The sequence below is a fragment of the Monopterus albus genome, unplaced genomic scaffold (genome assembly GCF_001952655.1).
Source record: "Monopterus albus unplaced genomic scaffold, M_albus_1.0 scaffold99.1, whole genome shotgun sequence".
In the NCBI taxonomy this organism is placed as follows: Eukaryota; Metazoa; Chordata; class Actinopteri; order Synbranchiformes; family Synbranchidae; genus Monopterus; species Monopterus albus.
This window is the reverse complement of record NW_018127979.1, coordinates 3,135,253-3,150,625: the sequence shown is the minus strand read 5'-3', so window position 1 is coordinate 3,150,625 and position 15,373 is coordinate 3,135,253. Positions and strand designations below refer to the sequence as shown.

At 40.5% G+C, this 15,373-nt stretch overlaps 4 protein-coding genes across 6 annotated transcripts in view; 3 read left to right on the top strand and 1 right to left on the bottom strand.

Moving 5' to 3' along the window:
- Positions 1 to 1,963: 1,963 nt before the first annotated feature.
- Positions 1,964 to 6,103, bottom strand: rpl24 (ribosomal protein L24). The gene is made up of 6 exons (XM_020609523.1): positions 6,017 to 6,103; positions 5,815 to 5,890; positions 4,687 to 4,797; positions 3,644 to 3,780; positions 2,351 to 2,414; positions 1,964 to 2,094 (listed from the first exon to the last, which is right to left on the bottom strand). The coding sequence occupies exons 1-6, from the start codon at positions 6,019 to 6,021 to the stop codon at positions 2,014 to 2,016; spliced, it is 474 nt and encodes a 157-aa protein (XP_020465179.1). The 5' UTR covers positions 6,022 to 6,103; the 3' UTR covers positions 1,964 to 2,013.
- A 103-nt stretch (positions 6,104 to 6,206) lies between these two features.
- Positions 6,207 to 11,477, top strand: cep97 (centrosomal protein 97). Its single transcript, XM_020609522.1, has 11 exons — positions 6,207 to 6,666; positions 7,125 to 7,267; positions 7,401 to 7,559; positions 8,001 to 8,102; positions 8,197 to 8,310; positions 8,419 to 8,585; positions 8,694 to 8,858; positions 8,947 to 9,122; positions 9,253 to 9,892; positions 10,031 to 10,106; positions 10,303 to 11,477. The coding sequence occupies exons 1-11, from the start codon at positions 6,642 to 6,644 to the stop codon at positions 10,819 to 10,821; spliced, it is 2,286 nt and encodes a 761-aa protein (XP_020465178.1). The 5' UTR covers positions 6,207 to 6,641; the 3' UTR covers positions 10,822 to 11,477.
- A 1,338-nt stretch (positions 11,478 to 12,815) lies between these two features.
- LOC109965354 (uncharacterized) overlaps positions 12,816 to 15,373 on the top strand; it is a 2,961-nt gene continuing 403 nt past the window's right edge. The window contains exons 1-2 of the mRNA XM_020609287.1: positions 12,816 to 13,815; positions 13,894 to 14,151. Coding sequence (XP_020464943.1) covers positions 13,386 to 13,815; positions 13,894 to 14,151 — 688 coding nt within the window. The 5' untranslated portion in view covers positions 12,816 to 13,385. The remainder of the gene's footprint in view (positions 13,816 to 13,893; positions 14,152 to 15,373) is intronic.
- nxpe3 (neurexophilin and PC-esterase domain family, member 3) overlaps positions 14,778 to 15,373 on the top strand; it is a 5,587-nt gene continuing 4,991 nt past the window's right edge. For all 3 annotated transcript variants that reach the window (XM_020609357.1, XM_020609356.1, XM_020609354.1), the window contains exon 1: positions 14,778 to 15,022. The gene's annotated coding sequence lies outside the window, so the exon portion shown is untranslated. The remainder of the gene's footprint in view (positions 15,023 to 15,373) is intronic.

The following is a 15,373-nucleotide window of genomic DNA, read 5'->3' as shown; positions in this document are numbered from 1 at the left end:
GGACAGGGAAGATGGTTCAAATTGATGGGAAGATGGATGGAGCCAAATACAGGACCATTCTGGAAGGAAACCTGATGGAGTCTGCAAAAGACCTGAGACTGGGACGGAGATTTGTCTTCCAACAAGACAATGATCCAAAACATAAAGCAAAATCTACAATGGAATGGTTCACAAATAAACATATCCAGGTGTTAGAATGGCCAAGTCAAAGTCCAGACCTCAATCCAATCGAGAATCTTTGGAAAGAACTGAAAACTGCTGTTCACAAATGCTCTCCATCCAACCTCACTGAGCTCGAGCTGTTTTGCAAGGAGGAATGGGCAAATATTTCAGTCTCTCGATGTGCAAAACTGATAGAGACATACCCCAAGTGACTTACAGCTGTAATCGCAGCAAAAGGTGGCGCTACAAAGTATTAACTTAAGGGGGCTGAATAATTTTGCACGGCCAATTTTTCAGTTTTTTATTTGTTAAAAAAGTTTGACATATCCAATAAATTTCGTTCCACTTCATGATTGTGTCCCACTTGTTGTTGATTCTTCACAAAAAATTACAGTTTTATATCTTTATGTTTGAAGCCTGAAATGTGGCAAAAAGTCGCAAAGTTCAAGGGGGCCGAATACTTTCGCAAGGCACTGTAGCTATTGTTGTTTTCATTACAAATAGCCTCCTGCATGCACAAGCCACAGTCACATGGACTAGGACAGAAAATCAGTCCTGGAATTTGACCCAGAGCCTGAAACACAATGTGGTCCTGCAGGCTTGGCTCACTCCCTGCAGTTGACCACAGTAATATACAAATAAAGCTGCTACAAACTGAGAACATTATGTAAAAATAACTTTAGGCTCACCTAAGAGTGCTCTTACTCTGTGCTTTCATTAGACAGGACTTTTTAATGGAAACTAATAATCTATGTGGGCAGCACGGGTGGCACAGCGGTTAGCCTCTAAGCGAGAAGGTTCTGGGTTCGGGCCCCACCTGTGACCTTTCTGTGTGGAGTTTGCATGTTCTCCCCGTGCTTGTGTGGGTTCTCTCCGGGTACAGTCCAAAGACATGCAGTTTAGGTTGATTGGTGTCTCTAAATTGCCCATAGGAGTGCATGTGCGTGTGTGTGGTTGTTCGTCTATGCGATGGATTGGCGACCTGTCCAGGGTGTACCCCGCCTTCGCCCGATTGCTGGCCGGGATTGGCTTGTGACCCCGTTCAGGGACTAAGCGGTAGAAAATGAATGAATAGTAATCTATCTTTCCACTGACCTCTAAAGTACTCTCCAGCAGCATTGTCTGCATGAAGGGTGCATTTGTTTCAAGTGTGTGATTGGTGGGTTGACAGTCACTCCATGGTAACAGGATATACAGTGGTGCTGATATGAAATGCAATGTCACAAAAAAGATCCTAAAATTTGTTGAAGAAACAGCAATGAATCCAGTTTCTGCACATTAACTGGTGTAAAGTCTGTGTAAACACCATTTCAGGAGCTGAGATATTGGGTCTGCAGCAAGTAAAAAAAAAAAAGTATTCAAGAGCTTTGTAAACAAAACGGTAAAAACCATAAAATCTTCTAAGGCCTTTTTGAGGAAACTGAATTCAGAGCTTTAAGCCTGCAGCTACACTGAGGAGGCCCATGACAAGCTGGAACTTGGTCTCCCTCTTCTGCCGATATTTTGTACTACAGAGCAACAAATCCCAGTTGCTAAATCCCATATGGACATAGCATGGATGAACCTGCTCCAAGATACTGTAGTTATCAGCTGACACTGGTATTCTGAAGTGAGGTTAAACCTGAAGGTAACAAAAAATGCACTGGGGTTGTTGTGTGTATAATCAATATCTTTAGTGTCTGATGACTGCTTTTGGATACCAAAGCTGGTAGTTGCCTAATGAAAATAGGGTAAGGATTATAGCACAGCAGTATGGATTTGCTGCAACACTGTATTGTTTTCAAAGTACAGATCACACAAATGATGGTTAACCACAAAATTTTATTCACAACCATAAAGAGTGAGTCAAGCTTAGCGTTTGCCACCAACGCGGGGTGCGCTGACCTTCATGGGCTTCGCAATCTTGGGTTTCTGTGCAGCCTTGGCTGTGGTCTACAGAATGAGAAGTACATTAAGTATATTGCTACATACTGAACAATTTAAAAGTGACAAGTTAATATAAAGAAGACAGATGACAAACCCCTGAAATCATCTTTCAGTTATATACAAAAAACCTCAACAATCTGATCAAGCTAAAAATGGTAGTTTTGACTTCTAGTCCATACAATTCTACTTAACTATACCATTCATAAACATAGCTACAGTAGAGTAGCCTAGATGCAATAATTAAAACAGCAGGAGGTCTTACCTTTGCACTTGGGGCAGCAGGCTTCTTGGCTGCCTGCTTTGCCTTCTTGGCCTCCTTGGCAGCTCTGAAAGAATGAAAAGAACAGTAAGCCAAAATAAATTGGTCAAAGTGGGCAGTATGGGTAATCATATACTTTATAGTATGACTCATTAACTTATCAGAAAATGTCAACTGAACACTGTTTATTGATAACCCAATCAGACAGGAATTGGTCTTCAAGTAATGAAGAAAAATCACCTAGCAAATCAAAATACTGTACATCACAAAAATGTTATAATAATTCTGTATACCGATACAGTAGTGCTGCTGATTGACTGTAACGTTTCACACCCAAATAATTTAACAAGTAGGTATCTTGAACTAAAACTCATATTGTCCAACCTTCATAAACTCAACGCACCCAAACAAGGCACAGAAATGCTTTTTAGTTGAGGACAATTTTAAGGCTGGGGGCTGGAGCCAATCCCAGCCGGCAATCGGGCAAAGGCGGGGTACACCCTGGACAGGTCGCCAATCCATCGCAGGGCTAACACATAGATGAACACGCACACACTCCTATGGGCAATTTAGAGACACCAATCAACATAAGCTGCATGTCTTTGGACTGTGGGAGTGTTGGCATGTATTGCATGTTTTCAAGAAGTCAACAAATCATTCAGTATTCTAGTGTAATTGAAGTGTTTAAATAAAAATGTCATTCATATAAATTCATGCATCATTTAATTTCATCAAATAACATGTCAGGTCTTATGTTCAATCTAATATTATGTTGGTCATACTATATAATGACTTAGTGCTCGTCTTTGGCTTGAAGTTTAATACAGAAAATGAACAGCTAATAAAATCGCATATTAAATCGCAATGTTGGGGGGGGAATCACAATTAGATTATTTGCTCAAATCGTTCAGCCCTAACCTATACTTAAACTGATTCCAGCAAAATACTTATGTGCACTATCTAAACCATAACCAGAGTTCAGTACAAAACTGTAAGAGCCAATACTGGGATGTCATGTTTGCCACAACACAGTGAAGAGGTTAGGTGAGATGAAAAATTGCAGTTGTGCTGGAGATATAGTTTCAAACTGAAAATTCCCCACTTTTTTCTTGTAAAAATAAAGATTAAAGATAGACTATGCGGATATAATTTTTAATGCATATATAACAGGGAAAAACTTCCGCTACACCTTTTGACATGAAAGCAACCAAGGAGCCTACATTTGGACCAGAAGGTTAAAAGAATAAAACATTTAAAAAAAGAAAAAAGTGGCTAAATGTTGAGCCTATTTCTTACCTGATGGCCTGCTCCCTCTGGGCCTTGCGGACCTCGGGCTTCTGGTTCCTCTTGGCCATGATCTCAGCCAGGGAGGCCCCAGTGATGGCCCTCTGGAACTTGACGGCGCGGCGGGTACGCTTCTTTGTCACCTCTTCCTGTTAAAACACATGAAGACATGTTTTTGTTTTTTTGTAGCCCCAAATATGTCAATATGCTTTACAGGTGGGTATCAGGTTCAACACAGCTCAACCTCTAGTCACTGAAGGAGGACAAAGCAGGACCACCCAATCCACAAAACTTTAGCTGCTAACACTTCAATGAGTTACATGTGATACGTTTTATATCATGTTGGAGAATTTGGAGGCTGGCCAATGGTGAGATGTCAACAACGACGTCAAGGGCCAGTACTATGATCTCCAGTTGTTCTATGGCTGCTGGTGTGGAGCGAGCACTGCTGCACAGACTGCAAAACACAGCCCTGCAACAATACATAACATGGACAAAACACCATGCACACCATCCACCTGCAGCCAAATATATGCGTGTATATGAGCAGATACTTCTGTTGGCTTGAGCTTAACAGTTTAAATACAAGTACAGGTCCATTAATATGGTTTGAAGAGGCTTAAACCAGTTGCCCATGTATTACCCTCTTTGATGGCATAATAGCAATGGTTTTTTTTTACACATAATGGGTGGACTGAATGACACCCAGCTGTAGAATTAAAACCAACAGCTTATCTTGACAAACCAACTAATGTTTGCATATATGTAAGTTGATGGAAATTTGCACAACATTTGGATTATAATCCAATTATTGCAGTGGAGTACTTTAAAAACTTCCGTTATTGCAGATGCAATTAAAGAAACTCATATGACAATTCCTTAATTAACCACCAAATATCAGCAACAAACAATGCTCGACTAACAAATGCCTCTTTAGAAGCTGGAACTGATTGCTACATTGGTGTCAGAGAGTATGCCAATATAGGACTGAAGCCCAAACAGTTGCACAGACTGCATTCCAGTCAACAAAAACATCCACACAGGCAGTTACTTACAGACTGGCCCTTCTTGTGCTTGCGTCTGTACAGCACAGTCCAGTTTATCTGTCTGGGGTTCCTCTTGGCCAGGAAAGCAGACTCACACTTTGCGTTCAAAAACTGGAACACCTAATAAAGACACAAAACTCAATTACTTGGTAGGAAATATTATCAGAAATCTAAAATTTATGTCTGAAATCACTCCATTCTTGAATCATTTCCTTTGACAGATTACAGCAAGCAGTGAATTGAGATGTTGAAACTTAAAGATCATCTGGATCATTTTGAGAGGTTTTGGGACAATGTAGTTCATAAATTTAGGGCTGCGTGTAAGAATTACTCTCACTATCAAATAATTTGATGATAGTGTCCAATGAAATGTTTAGTCTACAAGGTCTACAAACACTTGAGAATAATAAGACATGTCTTCAAAGTGCTGATTCTGACCAAGTGCCCAAAAGACAAAGACATTTCTCTGACTATCATATATAACAGGCAAACAAAACAAGTCTCCACATTTAAGACTGTGGAGCCAACAAATGTCTAAAACAATTTCTGCTTTAAAAAAAAAATCCAAATAGATACTACTTAATTATCTTCCAATCAACTTATACCTGCATCTATATATATATAAAAGTTTACACTAAGAATTTGGACACTGCAATAAAATTGTGCAAACAAAGGAACAAGTGTTCTCTTTAATAAATAGGAAGTGATTTGTGACAAAGTCATCATCATTTAACTTGTAGCTGGGAAACAAATATTTCAAAGCTACATATTGATGGTAACTCATGCTTTTCTGTATGCAACTTAATGTCACTTCATTATAAGTAACATTTGAAGTGACATTTATCTTTATCAACATTTACAAGCACCACATCGGCTATTAATGATAAACCAGCCACAAACGGTCACTTTAAGAGAAACTCTATCTTGTTTAATGGTACATAGTGACGCTAGCTGCTAGTGATAGCAAGTCACATAGGATTCCATAGAGCCGGTTAGGCTATTTCTGAGACGGTTACAATCTCCCATATAAGGCTGCCGAGGCAATATACACAAACACTTAATCCGGGACGCTTTACTTTACACGGTAACTACAGACAGAACAGAAGAAAACCAGAGGCTGACTTATGGTTTGATTACCTTTCCGTCTATCCTGGCGTATCGGCGGCCATGACCGGGGTATATTTTATACCCACTGAAACTGCACAACTCGACCCTGAAAGGGACAAATATAAAGTATTATTAAAAGATAATGATACAAATGTACTCATAATATAGGTAACATGGTGAAAACGCCTATTTAAGCATTGAGATGGCATTTGATAGTACTCTGTTAGCTTACTTCATGGTAGCAATGAGAGGGCACAAAACCGGAAAGAAAGACAACGGAAGCGGAAACTGACTTGGATGATGTCACATAAAGATTTTAAGTCTAATAAAGAATTAATACGGTTAGTTAATTGACGTTTTGTTAATGTTATGCGCATATACGGATAAATTATTTGCATCTGCTGTTGAGAAAAAATATTTTAAATTCATTTATACTTTGGCTCACGTTGACGTGACAATCTGACGGTTGCCTAGCGTTTCAGCAAGCGCCCAAGCTGGCATACTACAGTCTTACTAATACGATCAATGAAGAATTTAATCACGTAAATCGTTCACAATAAAGACTAAACAACAGATTCCTTGGCCGTTTTGTTGTTAACTTTACTAGCTAGTTTTTCCCCACGACTATAACCTGGCTGGCGGTTTTCTGCAACATTTGCGCGCTGTAGAAAACAACGGCAATTGTAGTTTTTTTCGAGCCTCAATGACGCTATTCCGTCATTGACGGGGCCATCTGTTTGAACTACATTTCCCAGGACTTCCTTGGTTAAACCATCTGACAAAACGACAGACGTTTCTTGTTTTACAGTAGTTAATAGAGTTGTTAGCTAACGTTAGGTGGTGCCTGAGACGACAGGATGGGTGTAGCAGATACAAATTCTGGTAAGTTGTTATTAAAGTCAGACATATATTAATGATTCACGTTTGTTTAAAGGTAGCCATTGATATGATGTTTATTACTAGCTAAAATTAGCTAGCGTGCATCACCTTTACTGCTGTTAGCTGTGTCCAAGGGTGCAGATCAAAACGTCCTGCGGCGGTCTTCTGGTGTCAAATGAAATATATGAAAACTTAAATATCAAATCCATTAATTTTTTGGTGTGTTCTGCAAGTTTTCCTAGTTGCTAGATTGTAAGGAGCTTCTTTTTTTTAGCAAAGTATATATGTTGCAGTGTATTGATTCCTTTCTGCCAATGTGTTTCAAACTCATCATGAACTCAATCTTATAACACATCCGAGCTTATGAAGATCTTGTGTGCTACAGTAGAGATGATAATGAGAAAATGACAGCTGTTGTGGTTTTCCACTCTGCTGAATCTCCACCCTCTTTATCTTTCCAGGGCCTGTGGTGGATCTTTCAGCCCAGGGTTTGCAAAAGCTGGATCAGAGTTTTACCTGCTCAGAAGACACCCACACTCTCATCCTGGACCGTAACCACATCATGAAACTGGACCATCTGGAAAGGAGCCCAGGCCTTCAGCAGGTAGTTACCACTTTGAAATATTGTCTGTTTTCCTCAGTTTCCATTCTTTTCATTTGCTAAATTATAGCAGTCATTTGTGACTCTGTGCCTAGATTTAATGTCTATTGTTAAACCTTTGTCTATTCCCATTCAGATATCTGTAGCCAGTAACCGTCTGGTGAGAATGATGGGTGTGTCTCGGCTTACAGAGTTGAGAGTCCTCAATCTTCCCAATAACAGTATTGGCTACATTGAGGGTCTAAGAGATCTGCCTCACCTCAAATGGCTCAACCTCTCTGGGAACAATATTAAGGTAAGTAGAGGATAGATTCTCACATACTCTATTTATATATCTTAACCCTATAAAACCATTTGTATCATATTTGATACATGAGGTTTCTGAGCAAAAAAATCACCAAAAATGCCCCATGTATCAAATGTGATACAAAAGAAATAGAAATAATCTAAATAATATGGCACCTCTATTCTTATATGCCTGGACTGTCTGTCTATGCATATATGGCAAATAAAAATTGTGAATCTTGAATTTCAAATCATGAATCTTATTTTGGATTTGGTTAAAAGGTTTAATAAACATCTCAGTTCCAAAAAATTAGAATGTTCTGGCTATTTTTTGATATGTTGGGCTTTACAGGGATAACTTAATTACAAAAATGTCAATGCATAGATGAAACCATTAATTTCAGTTCATTTTAAAATGGTGATTGTGTAAATGGTACACTCTTTTTTGCAGGTCATTGAGCAACTTAATAACTGCGTTTCCCTTCAACACCTGGATCTGTCTGACAATAACATATCCACCATTAGTGATCTGACTAAACTCATGGCATTAAAGGTAAAATCTGGAGCTTTAAATGTGCTCTATAATAAAGTTTATGTTGCTGGGTTTTCTTTAATGTAGTTTGGTTAATTTTCTGTAATTTTTACAGACACTTCTACTTCATGGAAACAGCATTACAACACTTCGTACTGTTCCTGCTCACCTGCCTGCCCATTTATCCATTCTCTCCCTGGCAGAAAATGAGATAAGAGATCTCAATGAAGTAATTATTTTTATTTGATACAGCAGCACTCCATTTAAAATATACAGGCACTTATTTCTGTTTCTTTATTACCTGCATCCTTTTCTTTCTCTTTCTAATGCTTTCAAGGTGTCATACCTGGCACCTCTCCATGAACTAGAGCAGCTGTCCATTATGAGCAACCCTTGTGTTATGGCAACCCCCTCATTGCCAGGGTTTGATTATCGGCCATACATCATGAGTTGGTGCCTGAGCCTAAAGGTCCTAGATGGCTATGTAGTGTCACAAAAAGAAGGGTGCGTACATTTGTTTACTCTTTAACTCTTGTTCACTCTTCTTGTTAAGGTTAACACAGAAATAGTATTCAAATGCTATAATGTCTTGCGTAATTGTTACAATTACAGTCTCAAAGCAGAGTGGCTATACAGTCAAGGTAAAGGACGTTCATTTCGACCAGGTCAGCATGTACAGCTGGTTCAGTACCTTGCCACTGTTTGCCCTCTGACCTCATCACCGGCCTTGGAAACGGCAGAAGATGCGAAGCTAGAGAAGATACTCAGTAAGCAGAGGTATGAAACTGATCTTACCAAGGGCCCTTATAATGGGAATGATTGACGTGAATGTTCTCCTGCTTTGATTGACATGTTCTTCTCTCAGGTTTCACCAAAGGCAACTGTTGGAGGAAACCCGGGGAGGCTGTTCCATCCCTCCTCGTCCAACTCAGCTAGATGTGGAGATGCACAGTCCATCACATGCAGCCCCACAGTGGGGAGCTAGAGAGGTGAAGAACACAGCACTTCCACCAGCTGCTGTTCCATCAGTCCAGGAGACAGGTGGGAGAGCTCTGACTTAATACTATGCTTGTGTCCAGGAAACCTTTCTTTGTATTTGTTTCTTTTTACCAGTATTTTTATGCAGAGCTTTATTTATGTTGACTCTGTTTTGTGTCTAACTTAAATAAAGAGCCAGTCGTGCAGTTCAACACTTGGGTAAGCTGTGATTCTGCCCCCCCATCATTGCCGATAGTTCACAGCCCAAGGCTCAGAGAGGAGCACCTCTATTTGGAGGATGTTCAGACAGACAAGCTGAATGGGAGTATGCTTTCCTCAGAGTCCACCTTTCTCCCCTTCACATCTGATCTGGAGCAACAAACAACACAATCCGACAGTGAGGACGAAACAGAGACATTCGAACCTGATTCCCTGGCTCCAAAACAGCAAAAACATTCCAAGAAACACAAGACAAATCATTCACACCAAGTGGATAAACAAGAAACAAAGATGCTTGAAGAAGAAGTTGTTTCTGGTGGAGCTACATCAGCTGGATCACTTGGGGTCAGAGTGAGCACACCACAGAATGATATGGAAACATTGTCTGACTTTGGTAAAGAAGAAGTGAAAGAAGCCCTGAAACAAGAAGAAGCTGGTATGTGTGCAAGGAAATCAAGTTTGATGGAAGAAGACATGGCAGCGGTTAAAATACAGTCTTGGTGGAGGGGACAGTACACTCGGCATGTTCACCCCATGGCCAGAGAGGTGCGCAGTGAAATCCGCCTCCGCAGGATGCAAGAACACATCCTCTTCCTTTCTGACAAGCTGGACAGGTAACTGACATTTCACAAACAGTGTCTATAAAAGCAATTAATTATTTACCAAATGAGGGGCTGTCCTTTCTCAAATGTTGTAGATAAATATTACTGTAGGAGTTAGCATACTAAAAGGTCAACCTGATGTGTCTGCAGTGTGCAGAAGCAGTATGAGGAAGAGAAGTTACAAAGGCTGGTTCAAGAGGAAGCTGTGAAGTTTCTGTGGAAAGAGGTCAGTGTTTGAAGTTGTTTATTTATCATTACCACACATTCACTACACCTCATTCATTATTTATGTTGTATAATGTCATCTTGTCCTGTGGGGTCATTTAAAGAGATACACCCTAAACCTGGCTGCTTCTGGCTTAGTTATGTGAATTATATGACTGTCTCATTGCTTATGCACTTTTCCTGTCTTTTCCATGTAGCTCCAGTCTATGCAGCAGTGGAAACAGTCTGTGGAGCAGCAGCTGGCTAACATTTCTCAGGCCGTCACTCAGATTCACTCATCTTCTGGGCTATATAAGGCTGCCACACCTGTCGTATCCAGCACAACAAATCCACCCAGCACTGATGTTTCCTACCCAGACTCTGGCTTCCGGTCGCCACCTGATCAGCAGGCGGTGGAGGAGGGCAGCTTCCTGAGCAGTGGGACAGCAGACTCTCTGAAGACAGTGCGAGCACTGAGCTCTGTTTGCAGCGTGTTTGCTGACGGTAGCGATGGCGTGGATAGCGCGGACTGCAGCCTGCTGCAGCAGTACCTCTCCTCTGTGCAACAGAGGGAAGAGGAGGCTGAGAAGGTGATCAGTGACAGAACAGAAACACCACAGCCCTCCTCCCCAGCCTCACCCAGTAAAACAGCACCATCCAACTCCCCCCAGCAGAAGGCAGTAGAAATCCAGCCAGAGGTGCAAACAAGTGAGGGAACCACTCTAGAGCCCGTCTGAGAGTCTGAACCTAGCAGACACCTGTCTAGATGACTGGGTGTGAATTGGCATTGAGGAACGAAATGCCATGCTCTCTCTTGAAACTTTGAGCATGCCTGAAAACTGCACTCATCTTGATTGGTGACCCAGATCTTAAATAACTGCACTCAAGATTAAAACCAGGGCAGGCTTAAAACAATACCTTACTGTGAATGTAGTTCAAGTTTTCTCATACTTGGATCTCATCTTATTTATTGGACATTTTCATCTTTGTGGAAAGACTGTGTTGTAGTTTCAGATGGTGTTATTAACTTGAAAGCAATTTTATGATCACATACTAGGTTGTTGTCTCTACTAATGAACAGACCAGGCATATTCTCTCTATTGATATCCACTGCGTTATTGATAAACTGCAAATAAATCAGATTAGTTTAAGTGTTAGTGCACTTGTAACCACAGATGTATACTACATATGAACAACAATAAGCATTCTATCTACTGTGACACAGGATGACCTGATTACATCAGCTTTAGAACATACTACCTAATGAGTAACAGAAAAATGTTGCAGGATCTTTTTAAGAAAAATATTAATAAATCTGAAATTATAATTTTCTAACTGTTCTTATTTGGTTTCATGTTGAAATATTGTATGAAACGGGGCTGAAACTAACAGTTATTTTAATGATTGAGTAATCAGATTATCTCTGAGTTAATACATTTCCATTAGAACCAGAGCTCAGTGGTGTTTTTATTAGGCTGCCCAGTAGCAGACGCACCTGTTTTCGATATATATTGATCAGAAGCAGAAGACTAAACAGTGCCATCCATCATGTGTAACATGTAAAGCAGGTTTATTGCTAAAAAAAAAAAAAGATTCATTTAATTAGGAAGGAAGAGACATGTTTAGGTCGATTTCAGTGCAGTTGTGCAGACTAGTTGTATTTTATAATGAGTTTTGCCTTCTGGTAATTCTGAATTGGTCCTGTACATATAAAATATGTGGAATGACCTGTGTTGCTAAATTGATATTCATGAGTTGTTGCCAGGTCATTACAGCGAGTAGTAACTGGAGGAATGTGAATGTGCAGAGGAGGGATAGTGGTTATATTGGTAGAAGGATGTTGGAGATGGAGCTGCCAGGCAAGAGGTCAAGAGGAAGGCCAAAGAGGAGATATATGGATGTGCTAAAAGAGGACATGAAGTTAACTGGGGTGAGAATAGAGGATGCTGAGGATAGAGTTAGGTGGAAACAGATGGTTCGCTGTGGCGACCCCTAACGGGAACAGCCGAAAGAAGAAGAAGAAGAAGTGCATATAGAGATCAGAATCAGCTTTACTGGCCAGGCATGTTGGACACACAAGGAATTTGGTTCGGGTTCAGTGGCTCTCAATGTGTATGTACATGTCTTTCTTTAAAGCAACAAATAGACAAGTAAACAATATAAGACTGAGACAAAACGGAAAGTAAAATAATGTGCAGACAAGAACTGAATTTATAAACTGCTTATTAACATTTACAACTGCAGACCTGGTGGACCGTAGAATCTATCAATAATGTTTTAAAATGTATAATTGCAGGTGACAAACTTCTGATCATGGTTCATTATAAATGGTTACAGAAACTTACTTTATAATCTAGAGGCTTCACTTTGATTTGATTTGATTTATTCTTTCAAGCATGTAAAGACAGTTGATATATCAACACACATAATTTTACACATAAGGTTGGTTTGTTGCTGTTGTTGCCGTGAAAGTTAGTAGTGTTGTAGATAGATAGATACTAAGTGACAAAGATAGACCTAAATAGCGTCTGACATAGATAAGATATATATAGAGATATATTGCAGATATAGATGAGATATATATAGAGAGATATTGCATATATAGAGAATATATACCTAGATATATTGCATATATAGAGAATATATACCTAGATATATATATATAGATAGATAGATAGATATGGATATATATAGATAGATAGAGAGGGAGACAATAGATAAACCAGCTAGATATACATATCTAGATAGATGGAGCTGCAACGGGAGCCAACCAGGAAAAGGTCATCCTGTGCATGGGATGATTTCCAATTGCTGCCGGATAATAAGGTAAGCATGAGTGTTGTTGTTATTTCACCTGTTCTTACACTGGAAAACCCCTTAAGGGCAAGCCCTCAGGTACAATGATCTCGCTATAGAACGCATAATTGCACAGTTGTTGTCCTTGATGTACATGTCTGTAGTAGCCACTGCCCAATTTCAGTGGAATGGAAAAGTACATATGAATGCAACTTATGAATGACTTTTGCTAACTGATTGTTTCACAGGTTCAGTGTATGCTGTGTCATACAAGGCTGTCATACAACAAAAACACCTCTTCCATGCTGAGGCACCTAAGAGCCAAGCATGGAAGAGAGATGGATCCAGCACCAGAGAACAGCCAGCAGCCAGCTATTGCCAATAACCCAGGTAGGCCTATACATGACAGTTAAAAAGGATTATTTATGCCCGTAAGTTTGTTTTATATTGCCCTGTGATACCTTTCAATAACACTGTGGATATTTATGCAACCTAATGCATTGTAATGTATACATTCTCCCTTCCAGGCAATAGAAAGCAAGACCTTGATGACTGTTTTGTGAACTTCATCTTCAAGGATTCTCAGCCGTTCTCTGTTGTGGAGGATGTTGGTTTTAAAGAGCTTGTGGCAAAGCTGGACCCCACATACGCTCTACCAACAAGGAAGGCACTGAAGAACATGGTGGTAGCCAAGTATGAGGAGGAGAGGGAGAAAGCCAAAGCTGAGATCCAGGGTGTTGAGACTGTGAGCCTCACAGCAGATATGTGGACCTCCATCAACATGGACTCATATCTGGCTGTCACCTGCCACTTTGTCAATAAGAATGACCAGCTGTCCACTCATCTTCTGGGGACCAGGAATTTTCCTAGAACCCACACAGCAGCCCACATTGCAGCTGAAATTAAGTCACCAGCACCAGCTGCAGCCTCCACAGGTATTTCTTTTTTATATGATTCTGAATAAGGCATGACTAGTGACATTTCTGGTGTTGATGATCTTAAATATTTTCCAGGTGTTGACCTGTGGAGACTTTTGGATCATGAGGCACACAGAGCCAGGCACATGCAAAGCGCCACAGCAAATGCAATTGTGGAAGTGAACCGATACCTAGCTGATCCACCCCTGGAAAGAACTGATGACGCCCTCACATACTGGGCCACCCATAACACTGTTTATCCAAACCTCTATGAATTATCCAAGCATTTCCTGTTTATCCCAGCCTCATCTATGCCATGTGAACGGGTTTTTTCCAAGCCTGGGGAAATAGTCTGTAAAAAGAGAAACTGTGGATATACTGTTATTTCTCAATAAAAACTCATAAACAGTTACACACCCACTGCCATGTTCTTCAAGCACACCCTCTTTACTCACATACCCATGAACCTCTTTACCAATGAACCCCAAAACAAACTTTGCCAAAGTTCTTAATATAATCTTTATTTGCACCAGTCCCATGTGACAATGACATCTGTCTGAATTTGTAGTCCACATCTCATGAATGTAGCAGCACCATTTAAATGTTTTCATAACACAAAATATAAGTGAGGAGCATATAGGGTTACACTCAGACGTGCCACATGAGAAACATGGTCTTCAACATGTGTCCATGTTTATTTTATATTTTATTGTGTCAGCTTGAAACCATACAACCATGTAGTGTAGTGGAACAGGAATGTGCATGGCGAATCAAATCCAAACCAATCCATGAACCAATAGGCGACGCGTCTTGATTGCACTTCACTTTATTGACAACCAGATGTCCTCCTCGAGTACTGTGTCATTGAGGCCACAAATGAACCATTTGTGTGCTGTGTCGAAGCTTCAACAAAGCCTCATCGGTCATCAGTAACTGTCGTACTCCTCTCATACATATCCGGAACTACTCTGAACGTACTTCTCTGCCACTCCTGACATCCTCATATAGTACCATAGCTCCTCTCTCTACACTCTGTCGTACGCTTTCTTTAAGTCCACAAAGACGCAATGCAGCTCCCTCTGACCTCTATATGCACACAGGATGTAATTGCTGACAGCAAGAGGGGGATGTAGTAGTGGTGTGCGATACCACAAATGTTGGGGTGGATCCGCCCACCATTAGGATGTAGCGAACCACGCACCACCTCTGGGAGGGTCCTCCTGTGGTAAGTTACCCTGAAAACATTAAGGTTATCACCGTGCTGGTAGGCTGTCTGTATCGCAGCTTGTTGTTCTCTGGTCACCGTCAGACACCAGCTGTTCGGCGGCCTGACGCCAACGTCGAAATGTGTAACATTACTGCTAAAACGCCTGAATCACCGGAGTTAACGTTAGCTAACGGAGGTCTGTTTGCACCGATAATAGAAATTTATACGAATCTACATTCACGTATTGACTATTGTGATCCAGCCTTTTCTTTGTTGTTGGCTTCACCGACCGTTACAACAAATCTGACGTTTAAACACTGAGATAAACCTGCTGGGATGCGATCGGTGCGGGTTTAACAGCCGTTTGGA

What these genes read in the sequence shown, in the direction of transcription:
- rpl24 (XM_020609523.1), bottom strand. An exon ending in AGCACAAGAAGGGCCAGTCT is followed by an intron (nt 3,781 to 4,686) that starts GTAAGTAACTGC and finishes GTGTTTTAACAG; the next exon opens with GAAGAGGTGACAAAGAAGCG. An exon ending in CAGAGGGAGCAGGCCATCAG is followed by an intron (nt 2,415 to 3,643) that starts GTAAGAAATAGG and finishes TCATTCTTTCAG; the next exon opens with AGCTGCCAAGGAGGCCAAGA.
- cep97 (XM_020609522.1), top strand. Translation starts at nt 6,642, where the DNA reads ATGGGTGTAGCAGATACAAATTCTG. An exon ending in TGTAGCAGATACAAATTCTG is followed by an intron (nt 6,667 to 7,124) that starts GTAAGTTGTTAT and finishes TTATCTTTCCAG; the next exon opens with GGCCTGTGGTGGATCTTTCA. An exon ending in AGATAAGAGATCTCAATGAA is followed by an intron (nt 8,311 to 8,418) that starts GTAATTATTTTT and finishes AATGCTTTCAAG; the next exon opens with GTGTCATACCTGGCACCTCT.